Source organism: Benincasa hispida, chromosome 10 (assembly GCF_027475165.1).
Source record: "Benincasa hispida cultivar pf3 chromosome 10, pf3_genome.v1.1, whole genome shotgun sequence".
Taxonomy (NCBI): domain Eukaryota; kingdom Viridiplantae; phylum Streptophyta; class Magnoliopsida; order Cucurbitales; family Cucurbitaceae; genus Benincasa; species Benincasa hispida.
This window is the reverse complement of record NC_143487.1, coordinates 7,112,685-7,129,252: the sequence shown is the minus strand read 5'-3', so window position 1 is coordinate 7,129,252 and position 16,568 is coordinate 7,112,685. Positions and strand designations below refer to the sequence as shown.

The 16,568-nt window shown below is 32.2% G+C and overlaps 1 protein-coding gene across 1 annotated transcript; it reads left to right on the top strand.

Moving 5' to 3' along the window:
* The first annotated feature begins 4,162 nt into the window (after window positions 1–4,162).
* On the top strand, window positions 4,163–11,411 carry LOC120087904 (linoleate 13S-lipoxygenase 2-1, chloroplastic-like). The gene is made up of 9 exons (XM_039044913.2): window positions 4,163–4,510; window positions 5,164–5,426; window positions 6,389–6,626; window positions 6,728–6,991; window positions 7,092–7,177; window positions 8,015–8,125; window positions 8,239–8,540; window positions 8,740–9,006; window positions 10,475–11,411. The coding sequence occupies exons 1-9, from the start codon at window positions 4,210–4,212 to the stop codon at window positions 11,235–11,237; spliced, it is 2,595 nt and encodes an 864-aa protein (XP_038900841.1). The 5' UTR covers window positions 4,163–4,209; the 3' UTR covers window positions 11,238–11,411.
* The last annotated feature ends 5,157 nt before the right edge of the window (window positions 11,412–16,568 follow it).

The window sequence follows — 16,568 nt, the reverse complement described above, 5'->3', positions numbered from 1 at the left end:
TTTCTAACTTTCACAATGTATCCATAATATCATAGTCACGTATATACAAAAAAGTACATGTAAGAAAACTGAATAATGTCACAAATTGGTGTTTTGGTGTCTATATAAGAACCCTAACTAACATAAAATGTATCGAACATGTAGGAAGGTATTGAATAACTTAAAATTATGATAAGTTTGGATGAAAGTTTGATGAAACTATCTTGTATAACTTCATAAAACACAAAACCCTTAACTGTTAGTTATTGAAAAGAAATCTATTTTACACATAAATCTCTTTTGTACACTTTATATTTTAGGAGAAAAATGTTGTAAATATAATTATCTACATGGTATATAAGCAATCAAAAAACACGTAGTAAATAAATAGACCCGAATTTTTAAATGAAATGGTGGATAAAAGTGGAAATAAGAACATAAGGTTGTTCAAGTGAGCTCCTATAACTAAGTACATCACTAAAGATACCATATAATGAAGTATTTATACTCTAACCTCCTAGTCCATGGAATGTTAAATACACATATAACTAAGTACACCTAAGGATCCATGTAATGTACATATGAGTTTATACCTTAATCTCCAACCCCCAGAATGTTAGACATTTACATTTAGAAAAAATATTGTAGAGAGTTGGAACCCTAAACGTCAAAATAACAAAAACTAACATTTGCATAATTGCTTGTAACCATTAAATATAAATAATTACCAGTAACCATTAAATGAAGAATTTTTAAAATCTTCCATTGTCTAAGACAAATACATTGAAAAAAAGCATGAGATGTCTTCTTCTGGTTCATCTTTGTGTGCCTTTATGTCTCCTTCAACTATTTCCTTTGATGATCTTTAGTCTACGTATTCTTCTCAGTCTACATCTTGTTTGGAGTCTATCTTTATTTTTATCTTCATCTTCAACTGGAATCATAGAATGAAAGTATATGTTCATCTTCGTGATAGTTTGATTGAGGGGGTGTAGTTTATCAAGTTTTAAACTTTGAATTCTGGAAATTGGGTTTGAAAATGAAAATTTTTTTCTCGTTTAAACAACAATTTCAAGAAGAAATGTTTTATATTTAAATTTGTGACTCCCATCAATGTTTTAGGGTTGTTGAAGGTTGGAAAACTAAAATGAAAAATATTGAAAAAATTGTGCAATGCAATTTAAATATAGAAAACAACTTTTAGATTTAAAAATCATTAAATGCTATATCATGATTAAAATTCGTTAAAAGCAGCTAAATTATAGAAGATAATTTTTAGATTTAAAAATTATTAAAGTAAATTTATGTGATACTTGCAAAATTTAGAATCTTATTGTTATTCTAGAACTAAAAAACATTAGATACAATTAAAATATATAAGAAAACGATGAAAAGTGAAAAAATATGAAACATATATTCATTTGTAACAAAAAAATCTCCAACTTCCTAAAAATGCTTTTCCCTCCTACCAAAAAATGATAAGGCATATTTGCAATATACTCAACCAACTAGACATATCTCAACAGTAGATATTTAAGGTAGAGTATTTGTTCTAATTTTTCAATAAAAATCCCGCAAGTAATGAGGATATTAAGAAACTTCATGTCAGATGGATTTCAAATTTTCTTTAATAATAATATCTGAATTTTAAAAAGTGAAATTCTCTAAAACAAACGAGAATATTAGATATTTGTCTCAAATCCGATGATAATATTTATGAAACAAACAAACCCTTAAAAGCAGATGAAATCAATGTTACATCATTTGAATTAGATTGGGCATATCATCTTCATTCATTTGAGTTAGGTATTTCAAGCCTAACTTCTTTTTAGGGATTCTTGAGCCGAACTTCTTTCCAGGGATGCCTAAAGTTCAATTATTTTCAAATGTCTCACCATCTTAAAGAAAATGGTACATATCAACTATGAATAGAGTATACATCAATTATCAATCTAAATATACAATGCTTTATCTCCAAATATAAAACTGTGCCTAACATATGGTCCTACAAACTTGATGTGGTGATTTCGTGTTGCATGTAAGTATACATGGTCAAGTTATAATATAATAAAACGATTTTAGAGGCCGAGTATCGTCTTTATGGATTAATTAACAATTAGTGTTTAACTATCTTAGAATTGTGCCAATTTTAGTTAAGAAATCGAAATCGAGTTGAGTTTGTGATTTCATAAAGCAATAAAAATGTTTTAGAAATCTAAGAATAAAAGTGTTCTAAGGTATTGAATCCGTTAATTACTTCATTAGATCTATTTAGTCAATTCATGGAATCATGTATAAACATTATGCCTAAGTCTAGAAACTTAATTCAAGATTATTTCCTTTAAAAAATAATCTATTCTCATGCAACTTCATTGATAACTAAATTTCTTGGAATCAAATTAAAAAACAAGGCATTAGAAATTGTCTTCAACAACTTTCACTATTAACCTAACTATTTGCATGAAAGATTAATAATGATTTAATGATATAGATCCGGTCAAGCATTCAATCTCTCAATAAAACGTTCAACCTAACAATTACTGATGGCCAATCAATGAGATTGAAACACAATATCATTAAAAAGCAATGAGTTCAACAAAATCCATGAAAAGAACTAAACTTAATCTAAATTCATAACAACTTCATCAATACCCTAAAACAAACAAGTTTAGCCACTCATAACTTGCACAAACATATTTTCATACATCAATTCAAGCATAGATTTAGAGAAAGAAAAGGAAACCAAAGAAGAATCCTCTCGAAGACTTCTTTGATCTCTCAAATCCTCGATGCTCACCTAGATCATCACCTCGGGAACTCGAATGACCTTCAAAATATCCCTCCAATTCTCTAATTTTTTAGCATAAACTCTCTCTTTAAATCTCAAATTAGGTCAGACTTTTCATCCTCCCTCATCTTTCACGCTCTTCACATCCTCCAAATGTTGAAGAGCATTCAAATATATAGAGGAAGGAAACTTAGAGCACAAGATCTTTCCAAAAATGCATAAATTTTTTATTTTAGAAAAGCTGGCATTGCAACGCTCGAAAGCAGCGTTGCAACATTGGTCTGCTTGTTTCCCCAGCATAATGCTATGCTTGATAGCAACGTTGCAACGCTAGCCCAGCGTAGCAAAACTCGAGTGAAGCATGAAAATGCTCCCTGAAACAATGCTCTCAGGTCTCTAACGTGAAGGGGCAACATTGCAACACTCTATGTTACGTTGCATTGCCTTTTGAACTTTAACAATTGTCATCTTTTCTTCACTTTCTTCGATCCATTGCTCAGTTTTGACTTCTTTAGGCATAATTCGATCCATTTTAGCTCATTTTGAGTATAATTCAATTCTTGAACATAAAACCTAAATACCACTGGTAAACACATCAAATCTCATAAAATCATATAAAAAAATCCTAAATCTAAGGCAAATAATGCAAACCATTCTAAATTTTATCACGTAATTTCAAACAAACATTTAATAATTTTGTTTGTTTTATAATATTTTACTTTTCTAAAACCCAACATATTATTATCCAAGTTATTTTAAAATGCATCTAGCATAAGTTTTCTAATACTCTCCATAAAAATGGAGGTTTTATAGGTGAGAAATGAACAATAAAAATATAATATAACTAATATTTTCTACATTAATTATTAGGTTGTTTTTAAATAAATGAACAAATATAGCAAAATGTCACTATCTATCAGTGATAGACCACCAGTGATGGAAGTCTATCATGCTCTATCATTGATAGAAATGACATTTTGCTATACTTGAAAATATTTTCAACAGTTTTACCATTTAAAACAATTACACAATTACCCCTTAATTATTTTCTTACATCAAGTTAAGTAACTATTTAGTTTTTATTTGAAACCCAAATATTTGATACACATGCCCCCATTCAAACCTAGCCGTGAAAGAGTTTGAAATAGAGCCAAAGAAACTGGACCACAGTAAAACATGTAGGCAGATGCATTTAATATATGTTATTTTTAGTCTAAATTGAACAACCTCCGTACAGAAATCCTAAGAATTGAGAAAAATATGGAGTTGTGACAATTAAAAACGAAAAGCGTGTTTTTAAAAATATAGCCATTGGGTGGACGAGGTTTCATCTAGGTATTGATAAACTTGGTTCTCAATATATTTATATATATCTAACATCATTGGCTAAACTTCATCCAATTCTCTTTCTTTCATGAAACTCAATCTTCCCTACAAATAAAATGCTAAACTCTCCTATACATTATAGGTCCAACCAAGCGTTGTTTGCGTATAAAAAACCAGTTGTTGGTAGTAATGTGGAAGTGTTGGAATCTCTACGACAAGGCCTCAAACCAAATATTACTTCTCACCTTCGTTTCAACAATCTTAATGCTATTAAACCCTTCACAATGGCTTCCATCCATAAGCCCATTTCTGTCAAAGTTGTCGTTACAATCAAACGACCAATCGATGGATTCTTTCCAAATTTTGGGTTCAAACGAAGGCTTGCTTTGGAGTTTCATAGCGTTGAGATGGATCCAAGTACGTTACTTCAATTATTGCCTTAATTCTATACATTTTCATACCAACTTTTTTTTTTTAAGAGGTATTGTCCTATTATAATTAAAGTGTGGGGTGGGGAATCGAACCTCAAACCACGAGGTTGATAGTATGAACACTATGCCAATTGAGCTACGCTCTTGTTAAATCTATCACTTTAATGCGTTGGTTTTGAGTTTTGGTCACATTTACTCGAGGTGAAATGTAATAAATCAATGGTAATTTGAAAAATGAATTAGCTCCATCTGATTACGTTTGATATTGTTTACTTATCTTTTGTACACGTACTAAAATCTAGAGAATGAGCAATCCGATTGCGTTTTGAAATTTCGTTACTATTAGTATTACTATTTCAATATGGAAAATATGAATTTGTCACATTTACTGTTATCATTTCTGCTTGACCCTTAACAATAATGGTAACAATAAATGCAATAAATCCATGATTCTAAATAAATGCAATCAAAATAAATTCAATGATGTTTTTGATTATGACCTGTTATCGTTGATCTATCAATGGAATCTTATTACGATAACACCAAAAATGTGGACTTAACTCAAAGTAAATTTAATGTTAATGTGTTGAATAAACACAATTGTGTCGTGTTTTAATGAATAAAATTTGTATTATTCAGCAACAGGATTGGAGAAGGGAACAATAAAAGCTTGTGCTGAGAAAGTGAAAAGAGAAGATGATGAGGTAATTATATATGAGACAAAGTTGGTAATTCCAGCAGATTTTGGTGCAATTGGAGCAGTTTTGGTTGTGAATGAGCATAACAAAGAGATGTTGCTCAAGAATATTGTTATCTATGGCATTCCCAGTACTGCCCCTCTTCACTTCCCATGCAATTCTTGGCTTCAGAGCAAAGATAGAAGAATCTTCTTCACCACTAAGGTCACATCTCCATTTAAAACACATACTCTTCTTCTTTCCCATGCTCTCACTTCATATCTATCATCTCTAATCTTCTCTAAATTAAATTGGAAAAAACTTAGCTACACCCCAAGATGACAGGAGCTGCACTCTATCATGTGACAATTTTTATTTATTTATTTTTTTTTATTTTTTGTGATAAAGAGGAGGAAAACACATGAACTAGATACAATCTTGTTCGACTAAATTTTCATTTGTATAGCTACTACTATTTTCAATTTTTTAACTTTTTTTGAAGAAGTTTAGATTTTAGTTTCTCAACCTAAACATAGTTCTAACTTGTTTAGATATATATTATATATTATTAAACCAGAATGTCAGAGTCTCAAAAAAAAAAATGGTATATTGTGCTCTCCTCTTGATTGAATACTTCATTTTTGGATTTAGAGTATGATGATAGTGCTATCTACTATTTCTTTAGTATATTGTTAAAAAAAATCATTTTTAGATTTGGTATACGATGAGGGTGCTATGGAGGTGTCAACCTAGTTGAGATGCCTTATACATCATCTCTGAGAATCTTTGGTTTTTTTTGGATTTTTATTGAAAATAAATGATAATGAATGAAATTGAAACTTTAAGAAGAGTAAGAGGGTAGGTTTGAAAGTGACTAGAGTAGGTTAGTAGGTTCAAATGTGACTTTCACATCATCAAACAATAAAGTTGAAATTGATTTTAGAAAAATAAGTTGTCTTTTTCAACAGTAAGTTGAAATGTATTTTTAGTAGGGTGATTGGCAAGGACTTGCCTTGCAAAATTTGGCTCACTTTCTTTTTTGATTTATAGTAAAATTTGTCTCACTTGTAATATTAATCATTTTTTTAAATAAAAAATTATAATGGTGGGTTCACATACATAATAGTTGAAAATCACTTTTAAATATATGAAAATTACATTAAAAGAAATGGTTAATGAAATGTCAGACATACTTGCCATCAAATACACCGGATGGACTAAAGAGATATAGGCGAGAAGAGCTTAGGAATTTGCAAGGCAATGGTTACAGAAAGCGAGAGAAACACCATAGGACATATGATTATGATGTCTACAATGATCTTGGTGATCCTGGCAAAGGCCATCATATTAAAAGACCAATTCTTGGTGGTAAACAATATCCTTATCCTCGACGATGTATGACTGCACGTCCTCGTACTCCAACAGGTTTTTTTTTTTTTTTTCATTTTTGTTCTTCATATGTATTAATTTAACAAGGTAAAAAAAAAACACCTTTTGTTAATTTGGGAAAATAATTAATATTGTAGATCCATTATTGGAAGTGAAAAGTATGGAGTTTTATGTGCCTCGAGACGAAGCATTCTTCATACCAAAACATGGAAACCTATTAACAAAGAAACTTTACTCAATGTTACATGGATTCTTACCGGCTTTGGAGAACATATTCACAGACCAAAATTCCCCTCTTCTCTCTACAACAAACCATCTTTCTCTTCTTCCAAGACTTGGGGAAATTGTTGCTGATAAGGCCATGCATTTCCTACTCTTACATCCTTCTCAAGCATCCTATGGTAACAACGTTATAATTAGTCTCTGATTATATCAATTTTTTATGGGTTTAATTATCTTTTATTTAGTTATTAATATTGAGATGGAAGTTAATTTCTTCAGGGGACAAATTCTTTTGGTTTAGAGATGAGGAATTTGCTAGACAAACCCTTGCAGGTCTCAATCCTTATAGTATAAGGCTCGTCACGGTATGACACTTTACCCATCTATATAACTATCGGATTAAATTAAATTTTCCCATAACACATCTTTTCAGGAAATATGGGAAGTCTCACAAGGTTTATAAGATATCTATGAGTTTTTTTTTTTTTTTTTTTTTTTTTAATTATGGTCAATTAATTTTGATATTAAACTTCATATTTATATATCTAATATTGTGTCGTAGTCCATAAAATTCAAACAGGTATTTAATTAAAAAACAAAATAGTAATAATAATGATGAGCCTAAAGGGACATTATTTTAGAACTTTTGTAGGATGACCAAAATTTTAGAAGAGAAAGGCAAATTCGAGTGAAATTATCAAAACGAACTTGCGCACACAAAAAATGTCATCTCACTGTCACTCTCTTGCTCTTTCCTCACTCACAAATCATTCTCCTCCCTATTGTTCTCTCTCATTCTCTCACTATGAAGTTTTGCTCTCCTCAATGGGTCTCACTCTACGACAAAATGGAAAAGAGAGAGAAAAAGAAGAAACATGTGGAATTGTGCCTAGTAGAAGAGGAAGAAGAAAAGGAAAGAAAAACGTGGTTTCATTGGATGGAAAGCGATAGAGAAGATCTTTATTTATTTATAAACTCTCCCGGTGGATGGGGGGGGGGGGGGGTGGGGAAGAAAAGGAAAGAAATAGTAAAGAAGAAGAAAAGGAAAAACTTAAGGGTAATTTTGTAAGGTTGTTTGATGATGATGTTAGAAAGGGTCAAAATTCTGAATTTTAAAAAATGGGGTAAAAATCATTTTGGAGTTGGGATTTGGATATTTTAGTCAATTATCTCAACTAATTAAGCAAAGAAATTCTACCCAGGAATGGCCATTGAAGAGTACGCTTGAGCCTTCTATTTATGGTTCTCCTGAATCAGCAATCAGCGATGAAATAGTTGAGCAACAAATAAAAGGATTTATGAGTCTAGATGAGGTATAATATTCAACATTTGGGTTGACGACAATTGTAGTAATTAATATTGTTTGTTTATGTTATGTGTAAAATTTTGATTAATATATAAAATGTGTGTACTTGTGAGGATGCAGGCAGTGAAAGGGAAGAAGTTATTTATACTAGATTATCACGATGTGTTCCTACCATATGTAGCAAAAGTAAGAAAGTTGAAAGGGAAAACGTTATACGGATCAAGAACATTATTTTTCTTAAACCCGGATAGCACTTTAAGGCCATTAGCTATTGAGCTGAGTAGACCACCCATTGATGACAAGCCACAATGGAAACAAGTTTTTACACCATGTTGGGATGCCTATGGCCTCTGGCTTTGGAGGATTGCGAAAGCTCATGTTCTTGCCCATGATTCTGGTTATCACCAACTTGTTAGCCATTGGTATGTTAACATTGTTAATAATTTGTTGTAGCTTAGGCAACATCTAATCCATACTTCTCATTCATTTATAAACAAAAAACAGAAAAAGAAAACATTTTTTTTAAACAAAAAATTTGTCACATGACAATTTTTTCAGCCAACATCTAAGTATTTTTCTTATTAAATTATTGATAATTTTTTCTTTGGTTATTTTTAACAGGCTGAGAACTCATTGTTGTGTGGAACCTTACATTATCGCTACACATAGACAACTAAGTGCAATGCATCCAATTTATAGACTTTTGCATCCCCATTTTCGTAACACCATGGCCATCAATGCAGCTGCTCGGGAATCCCTTATCAATGCAGAAGGGCTGATTGAGAACATCTTCTCGACAGGAAAATATTCTATGGAAATTAGTTCCATGGCCTATGACAAACAATGGCAATTCAACTTAGAAGCTTTGCCTGCTGACTTAATTCACAGGTAATATTATCTTTAATGTCGAAGTTGATAGAGATTCTGATGCCTTAATTCTATGGAAGTATCAATGAATCGACATTATAATATTTCTAAGAATATTATAAATAATAAAAAAAAAATCATATAAGGAATAAACTTAAGGTATGTTTAGTATAAATTTTCAAGTGTTTAATATTGAAAATAAGACATTTTTTTAAAAAAAAACATAGAAGTGTTTTGCCAATCACTTTAAAATAGCTATTGAAAAAATTAGAATATGAAATAAGTTAGTTTAGGATAAACACTTCAAGTCAACTTTTATAAAGATGATTTTCGAATGTTTAATGCTTAATATTTTCCTAATTTGTATAATTCTTAAAATTACCAAAATGCCTTTAAAAGTCATCTACTTCACTTCGACTATGTTGTTGTGGCTACCATCATCCTTAATCGACCATCTTCGGGTATTGCTTTTGTCAGCCAACTCTGGCCAACCATCATCATTGGCCACCACCGACAAAATTGTATAAAGTAATTTGACATTAATAAAAACATTTTTAATATATATAACAAACCAAACAAACTTGAAAATAATTTTGAGAAATAGTGGCTAAAAACACGTGAGTGTTTATATTTTCAAGAGTTTTCATTAAAAATGTTTAGATGAAAATGACTTTTTGAAAAAAAAAAATATTAAGAGCTCCTTTATTACCAATGTTTCGACTTTCTACTTATATATTTTTTTTAGAAATATATTTACGGTTCTAGGGATCCAACTAGTTTGACATATTTTTAGTATCATCAATACTCGAGACTCAATATTTCTTTGTTATTTTATTCAGTCTCTACCCATGATTTTAAAAAAACAAAGTTTTGAGGACTAAATTAACAATTTTTTTAAATTTTTGACTAAGAATTAGATTTTTTTTTTTTTTAAATATGTCGAAACATGGTAAAAGAGTTAAGAGAAAACAAATATAAATTTCAAATAATAAAAAAAAGATTAAATTATTATCAAACGAAGTCTAAGTATGGCTTATTGATCATATTCTAAATGTAGTAGTAAAAATGGCAAGATAAATAATATTATCTATTAAATATGTACTTCAACCACATTTCTTGGAGGCAATGAAAATTTAGTGGCCAATGGATCTTACGATTTGTCCAATATAAATTTGTGATTAATAGATCTTTCACATATCTCAAGGTCAATTTTGGACTATTGAATTTACTTTACGGCCAAATTTATTTGGACTATAAACATGTAGCATATAAAGTCGAAATCCATATTGACTATTTATTTGTTGATCAATACTTGGGTACATCTCACACTTAGAAAAGAATTAAAATATCTTAAGAAATATGTAAGAAAAATTTGTCATGTGATAAACTATGATTAGATAATTTGATGAGATGTACAAAGATAAATGTAATCTAAGATACACCTTCGCTTAAGTATTTTTCTTTATTTGCTCGTGTCATTGTTTGAAAGGGGATTGGCAGTTGAAGATCCAAATGCAGCTCACGGTCTAAAGTTGAGTATTGAAGACTACCCTTTTGCCAATGATGGGCTAATCCTTTGGGATGCCATCAAAGACTGGGCAACAGAATATGTAAATCATTACTATCCAAATGCAAGTGTTGTGAATTCAGATGATGAACTTCAAGCATGGTGGACAGAAATTCGAACTGTAGGCCATGCAGATAAAAAAGATGAACCATGGTGGCCAATCCTCGACACTCCTAAAGACCTCATTGACATTGTCACAACCATCATGTGGGTTACTTCAGGACACCACGCTGCCGTTAACTTTGGACAATATCCTTTTGCAGCTAGTTATTATCCATGTCGACCCAGCCTTACTAGACTCAACATCCCTACAGAACAACCTAACTCAAAGCTTTGGAAGTGCTTTCTTGAAAATCCAGAAAATGTGTTTTTAGAGACCTTTCCTACACATTTTCAAGCAACAATATTTTTGTCCATTTTGAAGATATTGTCGAGTCATTCTCCAGATGAGGAGTATTTGGGAGAGGATTTGAAAGAAGCATGGGCGGATGATGGTGTTATAAAAGAAGCATTTCATAAGTTTAGAGCAAAATTGCAAAAATTGGAAGAGATTATTGATGAAAGGAATGTCGATCCTAAATTAAAAAACAGACATGGAGCTGGGATTGGACCTTATGAACTTTTGAAGCCGTATTCAGAGCCTGGTGTAACAGCAAGAGGGGTTCCTTGCAGTGTTTCCATTTAAAAGAAGGGAAATTTAACTGTATAACAACTTTTAAGGTTACGTTTCAAAATTTGTACAAAAAAAAGTCCAACAAATAGAAATTAAGTTAATTTTAGATATAGATATTAGGGCTGTTCTTAATATTTAATTGGAAAATCAATAAGATTAGAGATGCTACCTTAAATCATTCAAAAATTGACAGGTGGAAATAAAATTAGTATATACATCCTAGAGTGATTCGAAGGGTAGAGATGACCTTGGGTGGATTATCTGAGACTCTCAAGTGTCTCCTATTGGGGTGGATTTTAAAGTGGTGTTCTTTGGGGATTTTAGAGGGTCTCAGAAATATCTACCACAAATTTTTAGAGTAGTACTTACCCCTTTTGGAGGTCAAGATGGAATCTTTGGAGACTATCAATATCCTAAACAAGAATAGTGTGGATTTATCAAAGACGTCTCATATTACTGAGGATATTTTTTTCTTACTCCTCAAATGAATGTTCTAAGTTTTTTTTTTCTTACGTAATAGGACTTTCAATAAAGTTGTTCATGTCCTTGCGACAGGGGAGGTCTAACTTTCTCGTGATATTTTTTGTAGTGTCTCTTTTGTGATTGAGGGGTCAAAAGAACTTTTTTTCGTTTGATCCTTTCTCGGACAGATGTTCTCCATTTTGTATTTAGTTTTTTTCCCACTTTTTAATATATTTTATCTTTATTCTGTTTTACTATCCACAATAATTCACTGTTTTTTTCACGTGACAACCCATTCCAACAGGCTTTTTCTTTCACTGTTTGTAGTCATTGTACCATTGATAATAACTGCTTGTTTTTATAAGGAACGCAAGTAATGTAGTTTCATAAATAAAAACTAAATTCTCTTTTTAAAAAACAATAACTAAATTATAAAAAAATATCTCTCAAATCTACCATTTGTTTCAATAATAATTTTAAACACATTTATATTCACAAACCTAACTATTGTTGAGAACAAAAAAAAAAAAAAAAAAAAAAAAAAAAAAAAAAAAAAAAAAAAAAAAAAAAAAAAAAAAAATTGCACAACAAACTGTCTTTTATTGATAATTCTGCTAAACTTAAATAGTAGCTAAACTACATCCACGAAAATAAAGGAGAAAAAATAGCAACCCACTCTTACTACAATTCAGCAAAGTGGAAACAGAAAGCTAAAAATAGAAAACTGTTATAACAAAAAAAACCTTTCATTCCCTCCCTTAAACTAAATGCTCAGAAGCAATTAGTTTTCCTCTGAAAATTCACACTCCTAGCAACCTTCGAAGCTTCTGAAAAACTTCTAACTTTAAGGGTTTGGTCATAATGTCTGCCACTTGATCTTGGCTTCCACAATGAACCAATTCAGCTACACCATCTTTTGTAAGATTTCTTAGAAAATGAAACCTCACATCAATATGCTTGCTTCGACCGTGCATAACAGGATTTTTTGACAGCTTGACTATTGTCACACAATATGGTAATGCAACTTTCATCTGGATGGCCCAACTCCTTCAAAATTTTCCCCACCCAAACTCCTTGACAAGCACAAATTGCAGCAGCTACAAACTCAGCTTCTGTAGTTGATAATGTCACAATAGGTTGTTTTTTTTAACACCACGAAACAGCACCTGAACTCATTAAAAATACATACCCAGATATACTTTTTCGATCTTCCAAATCTCCAGCATAGTCACTATCTGTATATGCCAACAATCCAGCATTTCCTCCTTTTATGTAATGAATTCCATAGTTCACAGTCCCTTTTAAGTACCGAAGTATTCTTTTAGCTGCTTGAAGATGATCTTCCATTGGTTTTACATGTACCTACTTATAAGGCAAGTAGCAAACATCATATCGGGTCTTGTGGCAGTAAGATACATTAAACTTCCCACCAATTGTTTGTAATATGTATCATCAACAGGGACCCCATTTCCAGCTTTACTCAATTTGGAACCAGGAACAATTGGGCTGTTCACAGAATTACTTTCCAGCATGTCAAACCTTTTCAAAACCTCCAATGCATATTTTCTTTGACATATAAAAAATCCAGAAGACTGTTGTAACACCTCAATCCCAAGAAAGAATTGCATTTTTTTCCAAATCGGTCATATCAAATTCACGCAACATGGAATTTTTAAAATCAATCATCATAGTTTCATCATCACCAGTAAAATTAAATCATCAACATACACACTTACAATGATAATTTTTCCTTCCAAACTTCTCTTGGTGAATAATGTTTGTTCACTATCGCACCTTTGAAATCCTTCATTGATGAAATGTGTTTCAATCCGACTAAACCAAGCACGTAGAGCTTGTTTTAATCCATATAAAGCTTTGTGCAATTTGTAAACTAAGTGCTCATTACCCTTCTTTTGATACCCTTTTGGTTGCTCTACATAAACATCTTCAGTTAACTCACCATGGAGAAAAGCTGACTTAACATCAAGTTGAAAAATATTCCAATCCTTTTGTGCAGCTAGAGCAATAATCATTCTTACTGTATCCATCCTTGCCACTGGTGCAAAAACTTCTATGTAGTCTACTCCATATTGTTGAGAGTAGCCTTTAGCAACCAATCGAGCCTTGTACTTATCAATTTTTCTGTGCTCATTGTATTTGGTTTTGTAGACCCACTTTACTCCAATCTTTTTAGCTCCAATTGGTAGTTCAACAAGTGTCCACATTTTGTTCTTCTCAATGGATCTGATTTCATTGTCCATGGCCAGCCTCCAATTTCCATCTTGTATAGCATCTTCAAAATACAATGGATCAGTTGATATCCCTAGTGCCATATGAGCTTCATCCTCTGAAAGACCTTCTCCACTAATATAATCATCCATCCATGTAGGAAGACGCCTCTCACGAGATTCCCTTAAATTCCTCACATTTTGTCCACCATCATAAAAAATGTGATCCTTCTCCCTAACTCCATCTTCTCTATCACTATCAAGTTCATTTTCACTCACATTTTCTTCCTCATCTGCATCATCACCATCACCCAAATCTAAGCGTACTACTACTATTGGTTTTGCATCCCAATCCCATTGTTTTTCTTCCTCAAAAATTACATCTCTACTCACAAAAATCTTTCCACCGACCGGATCATATAGTCTTTAACCTTTTGACTCCTCACTAACTCCCAATAACACACAAGAAATGCTTTTATTGTCTAATTTGGTTCATTTTGCATCTGGAACATGTGCATGTGCTACACATCCAAAAATCTGAAAATGATCTACTGAGGGTTTTATCCCACTCCAAGCCTCCTCTGGTGTGATATCTTTGACCACCAAGGTAGAACATCTATTTAAGACATAGATGGTCCAATTTATTGCTTTCGGCCAAAAGGTTTTGGGTATATTTTTCTCCGATAGCATTGAACGAACCATGTTCATTATCGTTCTGTTTTTTCCTTTCCGCTACACCGTTCTGTTATGGAGTATAGATGGTCGTTAATTGCCTTTTGATCCCATTTTGTTTGCAAAAATCATTGAACTCAACTGAATTAAATTCTCCTCCTCTATCGGTGCGTAAACACTTAATAGGCAACTCAGCTTCTTTCTCAACCAAGGACTTAAAGTATTTGAAAGAGTTAAAAGATTCTGACTTTTCTACCAAAAAATATACCCATGCTTTTCTACTATAATCATCAATAAACAGAATGTACCTTTTGTTGCTATTAGATGTAGGGGTGATTGGGCCACAAATATCTGCATAAATAAGTTCCAGCTTTTGTGTTGCTCTCTAAGTGCTCCTCTTTGGAAAGGGATCTCGATATTGTTTCCCTTTGATACAATCAGTGCATGTAGCATTTGAGGCACTAAATTTAGGAAGCCCATATACCATGTTTTTGCACTGTAGAGTTCTCAAACCTTTGTAACTCAAATGTCCATATCGTCGATACCAAAGATGAGATAAACTTTCAGCTTTAGCTTTTGTTTGAAGGCACTGATCAACTTGTGTTTGAGAAGAAGTTTGGGTTAGCAAAATAAACATCCTGTTGTTGCTCATTTTTGTTTGAATAATTAAGCCTTTCTTTGGATGAAATATTTTGCATTCCCCTCCCTTGATCAAAATAGTCAAACCTTTTTCTTGCAATTGTCCTATGCTCAAGAGATTGTTACTCAATTCTGGAAAGTAGTATACCTCAATAACAACATGATTAACTCCATTCAGAAACAACTTCACATTTCTTTTGCCCATCACATCCATTTTAGTGTTGTTTCCCAACTTCACTGAATGTCAAAAATCTTCATTGAGATCACTAAACATGGATCGATCACCACACATATGATTAGAACACCCGGAATCAAGAAACCATGTATCTTCTTTTTTGACTCCATGCAATTCCTCATAGGACATTAGAAGCATTTCTTCTTCTTCATCAATTTCGGCATAGTTTGCTTCTTTATTTTCAAGACACTCATATTGGTAATGCCCAAGTTTTTGGCATCGGTAACACTGCACATTTGCTTTGTTGAAATTTGCTCGACCCCTTCCTCTTCCTCTTCATCTGTAGCTGCCTCGACCTCGACCTCGACCTCTTCCTTCATCATTCGTCACCTTCAAGGCTTGCTCCTCTCCGCTTCGTCACTGAAACTTTTGTTCATGTACTATCAAAGAACTTTGCAACTCATCAATAGTGAGAGTATCGATATCCTTTGACTCTTCAATAGAACAAACGATATAGTTAAACTTTTCTGTTAAAGAGTGTAGAATTTTTTCGACCACTTTCATATCTTGCATATCTTCTCCATAAATCCGCATCTTATTTGCCACGTCATGACTCTGGAGAAGTATTCTGTCACTCCAGACTTCATCTCAAGAATTTCAAAGTCTCTACAAAGAGCTTGTAGATGAGACCTCTTGACCCTTGCATTGCCTTCAAACTTTTTCTTCATTGCATTCCATATTTCTTTAGAAGTGTTCTTCTTGAGAATGGTTTCTAAAACTGTACGATCAATGGCTTGAAAGAGATAATTCTTTACTTTCAAGTCTTTCAGCTTCATCTCATCATTTTCTTTCGCTAGGCTTCTGTTTGCAACAATTCGCTAGCTAGTTCAACATATCCAGGTTCGACCAACTCCCAGTATTCCTTGGATCAAAGGAAGTTTTCCATCAACATGCTCCAATGATCATAATGACCATCGAAACGTGGAATTTTCGGCTATATAAAACTTCCTTCATTCTTATTTCCTTCCGTAGTCATTTTGCTGCAAAGTTTCAAAGACTACTGCTTTGAAAAATCAAAACCACCTCGGCTCTAATACCAGAATGTTGAGAACAAAAAAAAATGCACAACAAACTGTCTTTTATTGATAATGCTGCTAAGCTTAAATA